Consider the following 9,693-nt stretch of genomic DNA (forward strand, 5'->3'; position numbering starts at 1 on the left):
TTTATTAAAATATTTTATAAGCTAGCTCTTATGTCTCTTACGCCCACCGTTGGTCGACGGTAAAGCGTCGTAATCCCAAAATTAGAAGAGATTATGCGTGAACCGGTGTCTCAATTTGTCCCAATCTGCTGGGTTCAAAAACAATAAGCTGACTAACCAATGATGTAGTTCGTTTCATACGAAATGTATTATGCCATTGGTTTTCTTACATAAGCTGTATGTTTTTGAACTCATCCTTGTTTTTTATGCTTCATACTACTTCAAAATTAATATCAGAAGCATCTATATTATTATGTCAAAAATTTGTTTTCTATCTTTTCATAAGTGTAGTTCTATGTAATTAATTAATTTCCTGTATAATCCTGTATGTAGTATTTAATTTTATATATTTAAAAACATTATTCTGAGAAGAGGGACCACAGATTATACCAAAATGGCAAAAAATTTTGGGATTCTTAACCTTCTTTTTGCCAGTATGGCACAAAAATGGTTAAGAACCTTTAATATTAAATTATAAAGAATTAACTTTATAAGCAATTAGTTAATTAATTAAATATAGTAAAGGCATTTATTCCATTCATAAATATATTTTCAATTTAAATTTTAAAAAGTTTTATAATTTTTCTCATTGTCCAAATTAAATTATGTTAAATTTATACATTTATAATGATTTTTAATTCAGTTTTTAATATTGATTAAAACAATTTTTAAAGTTTTACAAAAATAAATTTTAAGCAAATTTATGATAAATTTAATAATAGGTCAATTTCTAAGGACAATTTTTTTATTAATTTTTATTTCATAAAATTTAAAAAAATAAACTTGTCATTCTTGATTATAAAATCATTTTTATATGTATTCATATATTTAATATGGATGTAGTGAAACCTGAAATTTGTTTATTACATGTTTTCAAAGGTTTTACGATCGAATGAATCGTGTTTGCTTTAATAAATATATGGAAAATTTCATCATTAAAAGTAATAATAAAATGGAATAAAAATTTTTGCAAATTTCATAACAAATTATCAATGCAGAAATTTCATATATAATTTTTTTATAAAATTTATTATATATAAAATTACTTTAATTACTTTATTTATAAATTTTATTAAATTTTAAAAAAGTCTACTAAGAAAAATTCGAAATTATTTTATTAATTTGTTCATTTTTATTTAATTTAATAATAATAATAAAATATAATTAGATATGATCTATCTTAAAGGGATTTATATGAAATTAATAATGTGGGATTAGTAGTATGGTATATTATAGTTCCTTAGCAAAAATTACTTGATAATCAAAAATATATTTAGATAATTATTTCTACTTTAATTTGCTCTAAACATCTGTTAATTTTAGTACATCTCTAGCGAGACTTTATTTTTGAGTAATTATATGGTACAGATCGTAAAAGTGATTGATTATCTTGTAATTAGGTCACCTTAAAGATAACCCAAAATTTATCAGCTGTATTCAGCTTAAGTATTTTGGCAGATGATAGCAAATTAACCTTTGTTTATTGCTTATTATCGCGTGTTAGTTATAACTTGTAATAATAGTTTGATATGTAAATTCATCTAAAACATAATTTTTTAGATATAAATTTAATTTAAAACATTGTCTTAAATAAACATTTTTTAATATAAATTTTAAACCCTAAATAGTTATTAACTTTTTAAATCATAACAGAATTTGTATAGGATCCAATTGAAATTTAATTAGGGAAAATGGGGTATTTAAAATAGACTCAAAATAGGGATTAAGCATTACAAACGAACCAAATATAAGTAAAAAAAAAAAAAACATTAATTAACAGCTGAATTATTGAATTTCGTAGAAAAAAATAAGCTAGGCCTTGATCTGAAGTTAAAATTCTTTATTTTGTCTATTGAAACACTAATTCGGGTGTACTGTAGTGTTATTATTACACACTATATACTGGAGAATACATTATTCTAGAATATACTGTAGATAATATAAATCTACATTAAGACTATAATATAATACTAAAGTAGGCAATACTTTCTGTCATGTAGTTAGATATTCAGTAACTATTATTAATAGTTTAGATGAAAGTTCAATTATAATTAATAATTGTTCTGAAATAATGGAGTCTCCTTTCATTCAATTGTATGCTTATTTATATTTTCAACACATTTCTTGGATTATAATTAGCCTAATTATTATATAGAATATGCTATTAACATCTTTAATAGGAAACGTTTATTCAGTTCACGTGATTAGATAAAAATTAGCATAGCCTATTTCTATAATCTAAGTAGGTCTAATGTTTTTTTTTTTTTTTTTTTTTATGGAAGACAATAGGTCAATACCCAAATTTTATAATAGAATAAAAGATTTTCAAATATTTACTGAAGAGAAAAAAGGATAAACGAGTCTAAAATCGGCACCAGTTTATTACCGGAATTTTGTGTTCTTTCGTGTAAAAATGATCGAATATAATTTAAAATTTAAAATATTTTTATGAAGAAATAAATATTATAATTAAAAAGTTAAATTTTATGTAAAAATAATAAATATTTTTAAAATTTTGAAGGAAAATAGAGAGATATTCTGAGCAATTTATTGATTGTCTTCTACGGTTTAAGCGTTGAAATTCAATAAATATATAAAATTTATTAAGATAAAAATTAAATAAATTTCATAACCTTATATTTAATAAAATTTTATCATTGTTTTTATACTATTTTAATTAAAATTGCAAGTTTTTCTATCGAATAACACGTAAAACAATTCTAAGAAGCCTAATTTATGTGTAGTGAGTGTAGGTTATGTGTATTATATATATTGAATAGAAGATTATTTTAATAATATAATTGTATTAAATATTAATAATACAAGACTTTAACATAGCAAATACTCGAAATGTATTAAAATATTTTCTGTTAAATTTTACTACATAATAGTTTAGTATTATAAATGCTATATCTTAAATCTCAATTTGCTTATTTAATTTTATTTTAATTAATTAAATATAAAGCTTTAATTTTATTATTTATTTTTTTCCTCCAAAAAACCAAAAAAAAAGAGAGACTTGTTCTAAAGGTTAAGCAGCGAGATTTTGCTCGTAGTTCATTATAATCTTATCAATTCTTAATCCTTATTGACGTAGAATAGTCTATCATATAAAATTTTAAAGCAAAATTCGATCGAATTATCTAAAAACTTAATTTTTAAATTATTAATTTTATATCTTCCCTTCATAATGCCAATATTTTATTCGAGTAAATCACAATGACAACAGTAAATTTTCTGAAAAATAATATTAATATTCCATCCCTTATCAGTAACCGTGGGATATCAAGATTAATTTTTAATTTTATCCCAAATTTTCTTTAAGTAAATCAGAATTGCTTAGTAAACTTTCTGACAAATTATATAAAATAGTATATTAAATATATCTTTTATATAAATATACAAATTAACATTTTATTGGGATAAATCATAAGTGTTTATATTAAACTCCATAAATTTATATGTATATCTTAATAATACCATAAAATTATTTTAAATTTATAAAAGAATTATCTAAGTATCTTCAATAAGCATTTATAATGTAAGCAATACATCCGACATAACGCGTTGAGAGAAACATTTATGTAACTATGTACTGTACAGTACAGATTAAAAACTGCAATTGTTTTTTTTTTTCCTTTTTTCTTGTGTATGTGTATAGTATTTATTAAAAGAAACAATTTTAAGCGTTTCATTCTCAAGAGCTTCTTAAATTCACCACTATTGTTTAACAAGAAAAAGTTTCGAATAATGATAGTGGAGAACAAACATATTATTAAGCAAGCATCAATCATTGTCGTAAACAGAGACAGAGGACACTCGTCTAGATTTTGACAATCCGACTACTTATACAGAAGAGAGGGGACGTTTATATTTGTAAATATATATATATATATTTAAAAATCGAATTAATTATTTAATAGAAAGCAAATGAATTTATCAGATTTATAGTTTAGTTAAACGCTGAAGATATTTATAGTCGTACGATATTCATCAATTAATGGAACTATTTAAAATGTATGACACGAAATCTAGTTAACAGAGGTATCAAAAGTTTAATCTGAAAGGTCCAGTTTCAGCCGTTTTCAGATACTTTGGATAAAGATTCGGTGATTGTATAACGTATGGTTAGATTCCCACAGGGAAATTTTTTAAGATAGTTTCCTGTTGATAACTATACCTGTACAAGAAACGTCTCTTTTTTTATTTTTATTTATTAACTTATCCTTTATAGTCTACAAACAATGTTATTACAGTGTACTTTGTCTTTACAAACATTAAAGCATCGCTTATTTTAATGATAATTGTTTAATTTATTTAATACGAGTCTTTAAACTTGAACGATTTAACTCGCAATTTTTTGCTGTAAACCACGATTTTTTTTTCTTTTTGTCAATTTAAACTCGATAATTTGCTTAATTATAAATTAAATGCCTAATAACTCAATTAAATTTGTGGATTTTAATCGCTAAAACATGAAAATATTTCTATATTAATTAAAGAAGACGTGTTAAATGTTGAAATCATTCGGATATTCTTACAGAATTTATTATTTTATGTGTAAAAGTAATCAAAATTAAGGGGGAAATTAGCTTCTGTAGAAATGAAATTAATTTTATTTAAAGTAAGTTATTACAATGTAATCAATCGTATGATTATGAGTTAAAAATGAGATGAAAAATGGAAAGATGCATTACTTATGTTCGAGATCGTATAGTATTAAACGAACGATAATAGAAAATAAATTAAACTAAATGTATAAGAAAATCGTCCTCCAACTATTCAAAAGATTATTATTTAGTAAATTTATATGTATAAATATAAAAAGACACGTTTAAATTAATAAAATCTATGCCTTTTTTGATTTAAAAATGAATTATTCCATAATAAAACATTTTAAAAATTTATATTTGTTTATTAAACGTTTGTTTTTAAAGTATTTCATAATTAATAATTGTAAAAATATGAATAATTTTTGACTATTTTAAAGTAAAACCCCTCAAGAATTTTTTAAGAATTATATAAATTTAGGTTATATATATACACACACAATATAAAGAGGCCTACTGAAGTAAATAGAATCTATTCAGCCAAATAAATTAATGCCATAAAAATTTTAATATATTTTAATTAAACAACACTTTAAAAAACTATGTAAATTGTTATACTTGCTTAAAAAATCTAGATTTAATTATTTTAAACATCAATAAAATTGTATAAAGTACTAACATTTTTATATACATGTTCATGTTTAACAAACTATCAAATAACAATTTAGTTTATTTGAATTTTCTTTTACTTCTCTTTTAAAGAAAAAATAAGAAAATTCATTATGAAGGAATCTATCTTTGGAAAATATTCACAAAGTATATTATGTTGAAACTATAGCTAACAGCATTGATTCTAAGAATTGGTAATGGCCTTGTAGTGATTGATGATAGACTACTGGTGATTAAAACAACAGTCACATTGAGAGCAGAATTATTCTAATTCTCTTAAAAGAGTTAAGATATCGAAGACAACAGCAGCAGTCACTAACAAAGAACAATATAATTATTTTTGAAATTCCATAAATACTCTCACGCTTCATTTTATTCATTAACTCTTACGCTTCCCCCCCTCATAATGTATCAAGGATTCGATTAAAATTAATTTTTTTAAATATATAATATTATAAAATGGTTTAAAAATTAACGAAAATATTAAAATTTTTAAGTTAGGAATGCCTAAAATTGCGATATTTTTTTAAATTTAAGCTGTTTTTAATTTTTATTTTTATAAATATTTTAATAATCTGTTAGTAAAATCAATACAAGGATAACGTAATTAAAATCAAGGTATAAATTACTAGAAATTAATTTTTCAAGGCATTTGGAAAATCGCCTATAGCATAAAAACTTGTTTGTAGTTAAGTGCGTGTATATATAATATACATATCTTATATCTTAAAATATATTTGAATTTGTAAATATTTATTTTAAGCTTTTTTTAAATTTTATTTCCTTAAAAATTCTATAAATTTTATATATTTAGGGCTTATACATATTATAGTAGGACTTATTATATATATATATATATATATATATATATATATATATTTTTTTTTAGTTTTAATAAATTTATTAACAGTACAAGGTCAGGTGTATTCATATACAATACAAAATAAAATTCTGTGCATTTATTTTAATTAAAATGATTTATTATTGATAAATGTCTTAGTGATTTCATTAAGAAGATATAAGTAAAGTACATATACATAGAAGAATCATTATTTTATAGAAGTTATGTACTAAGATAAACATAAGAATACCTTTAAAATTATTCTATATATGTATAAAATTATTTTTAATATTGGATTCGCCCAAATTCAGCTCTCTGGGGTCTATATTTATTTATTTTCCTTATTTATATAGAAGATATATGCAAATATATTTATATACTTATGTATATCTTCTATAAAAATAAGGAAAAGAACTGACTATAAATCCCAGAGGAGTAAATTTGGGGAATTTAATATTAAAAAGAAATTTTCAAATAATTTATCACACATCATGAAAATCAGCTTATATTTTATTAAAACTAGAAAATATATTTACAAAACAACTAGATAATTTGAATATTTAGATGAACAAAAGGCCGAATTGAAAAGATTTTTGTTATATTCATGTATAAGCGGTCCTACATTCGAAATTATTTAAAAATAATGGGAATAAGTTAAATTAATATACAACCTTAAAACATTATACAGTAGTATATTATATGTGTAAAATTAATAAGAAATTATCTAATATTTCGACAGTGGAAGGGTTGTGTATAGAATACATCTACAAACTCCATAATTAACTTGGTGTGTATATCGAATGTTTGATGTCCGATTCATTAAATTGTTTGCTGTATTGTTCATTATATTTTAGAATTGTTATTAAAAAATCACAATTAATCGTTCATTAACATTATTTATCTGTATATTTTATAAAATGAATGCACTTCAACATGATTAAATTCTCGTTAATTCGCAATAAAAGATACATTTTATATAATTTAATTAATTTAAAATAAATAAAATTTATTTTATATAAAGTTTACAATCCCAAGTTTAATTTAAGATTAGGCGTTGAACCTATTGTAGATGCTTTTATTTAAAATTAAAATATATAAAATTAGTGAAAAAGTTATTGATATTTTATATATTAAAAGAATATGCATAGTGGGGTATATTGTATATATTTTTATATATTTTTTATTACGTATTGTAATCAAGTTTCCAGAAGACTTCTAAGAAAATAGCCTTACAAGTTTGAATTTTTCAGAAATTAGCCTTTAATACCATTGTCATTAATATTGTAGAAGTTAAATTACTTTTACTTGCCTCCAACTACCTTTATTCTTAGATTTAAATATGCTTTGTTAAAAATAAACTAAAACTTATCTAAGTTCTTTTGATGTTATCGACAGCAACTTAATGCTTTTTTACGTTTAAACCAAACTTTTACTGATTAAAATCAATCAAAAGTAATTTTTAAACTTTTAAATGACTTTAAATAGAAATTATTTCCTTGTTTCGACGTTTTCTCGCGCGGTTTCCTTTTCTAAATTGAGATCCATCGCGTAAAACTTTATAATATTTAAATTACTTATTTCATTTTGGGCTATTCACATTAAGTATAATTAAAATTATAAAAAAATTCCAATTTAAATTATTTTTTTTATTAAATTTAAAGGAAAATTACGTAAAGAAACAGAAAGACTAATATTAACCCTTTATTATTTATTAATTAAAGTATTTTACTATAGAAATTCATTACGCAGAATAACGAACTGCTTAATGTAAATTAGTAATTTAGTTTAATTATAATTAAATTTCTTTCGATGTAAATATGCTACTTTAACGTTAATGTTTATATTACATTTTAAACGTGACTGTATATAGGTTAAGTAATTTATAAGATGATAACTGATATAAAGATGAATACTTGATTATAAGAGTACTTGTCGTTAGTTCATTCTGAGAACTTATAATCTAAATTTAATAATTTTTAATCGTAATTAATTAAATCTGCAGGCTTACTTAATAGTTTTTACTTAAATCTTGTCTACAGACCTAATTTGTATCCCGAATCATGCTAGTTTTCCATAGAAACAGAACGATAAAAAAAGTTTTCTTATGACGAAAATATGGAAAATAATTAATTTTATGCAAGAAAAATTACTTCATTCTATAAATTATTTATAAACGTTTTTAAATAAGATAAATTATAGTCTATATATAATTTATTATTTAAATTAGAGGCCAAATTTTCTTTTATATTAATATTTTGTTGTTGCATCTCTGCATTTATAATGATACTAAGCTAATGATACAAAATTGAATCGTCGTTAATTCGGTTAGGAGGCCTAATTAATTATTAATCTTACAGAAATGATATTTAATGTTAAAATCTTAACAAATTTCTGATTAAGTTAGGCACAAAATCTGATAATTTCCTGTTAAATTAACTTAAAAAATTCGATTTTAATAATATTTTCGGTGGAAAAAACGCGAACTTGTTGCACTTGATATTGAATATGGAAGCGTGGAGAAGGTGAAAGAATCTCGTGGCTCATTTCCATTTTTGCACCCAACTGACACATAACGGGCAGCATCCCATCGCCCGAGGAAGACTAGGGAAACCACAAAACAATCGAGGAGATCAATAAGAAAATTAGAGGGCAGGCAGCCAGATGACTCGCAACATGCAAAGTCGACACGTAACGTCGCCTGTGTGAATGTGACCGAAACGAAAGGAAGGATTATCCTTTCCGTGTGGTGCCCCATTATTCTGCTACCATGGAACAAGTTGCTGTGGAAGATGACAGACGGCCGCCGGCAAATAAAGGGCGATCTCTAAACACCCATCTGCAGGATCCCTCAGGGTAGGTCGTGACAGGGTCGGACAAGGTGTGGTTAGAAAAGTTCACAGATCACTTACCTTTTACTATTCCTGCGCCGCCTCTTCGTGGCATACATAGTACCCAAATGGTTCATGACTGTGCCAAGAATCAGGGATACCACATCGCAATTTGGTACCCTGATTAATTGCAATCGGCAACTTTAGGTTACCCGAAGGATTTTCTGTACACGTCGAAAACACAACACACACAACAAAAAAAAAACAACAGCACAAAATCCCAATGTTACGTTCTTTAGACGAGGAGGATTAGAATTGGGACGGAAGCTCCATCAATGAAGATGGGGTGAAGGGTTAACACCACTCGCTAACATGATGTTAGGGGAGGTCAAACGGAATGACGTACCAATGCAACGTGGTACTAGCAGACCAACCCGCTCCGGCTGACATTGTAAATTCAGGTAGGTATATAGTGCCATCGATAGCTTTTCATTATATGGAACATGTATATGTTTATGTTTACTTAGTACTCGTATCACCAATTCTCCACTCATAGAGTCCCGTCGGAACCATCTAATACATTCTTAGTCCAGCGACTCTTCCTAACTCAAGCTGTAATATCACAAACGGTGCCTGATTGATAGCTTACTTTCAGTTGTGAACTAGGCATCGTTTTGGTGCCGCCTCTTTCCAGTTGTCATTGTCCAATCAGGATACAGGTAGGTTGTAGCAGCATGGCTGACCCCACGGTCGCCTAGGTAACGTG

General features: G+C 24.7%; 1 protein-coding gene across 2 annotated transcripts in view; it reads right to left on the reverse strand.

Annotated features, from left to right (window-relative positions):
* The window catches only part of LOC136968614 (aryl hydrocarbon receptor-like), a 119,254-nt gene extending 109,628 nt beyond the window's left edge, over positions 1-9,626 (reverse strand). The window contains exon 1 of one of the 2 annotated variants that reach the window (XM_067262610.1): positions 9,009-9,626. In XM_067262610.1, the coding sequence (XP_067118711.1) occupies positions 9,009-9,064 (56 nt within the window). In that variant the 5' untranslated portion in view covers positions 9,065-9,626. The remainder of the gene's footprint in view (positions 1-9,008) is intronic. The other variant, XM_067262611.1, reaches the window with a different exon arrangement.
* Positions 9,627-9,693: the final 67 nt, after the last annotated feature.

This window comes from Centruroides vittatus, unplaced genomic scaffold (genome assembly GCF_030686945.1).
Source record: "Centruroides vittatus isolate TY-2023 unplaced genomic scaffold, ASM3068694v2 contig_150, whole genome shotgun sequence".
Classification (NCBI taxonomy): domain Eukaryota; kingdom Metazoa; phylum Arthropoda; class Arachnida; order Scorpiones; family Buthidae; genus Centruroides; species Centruroides vittatus.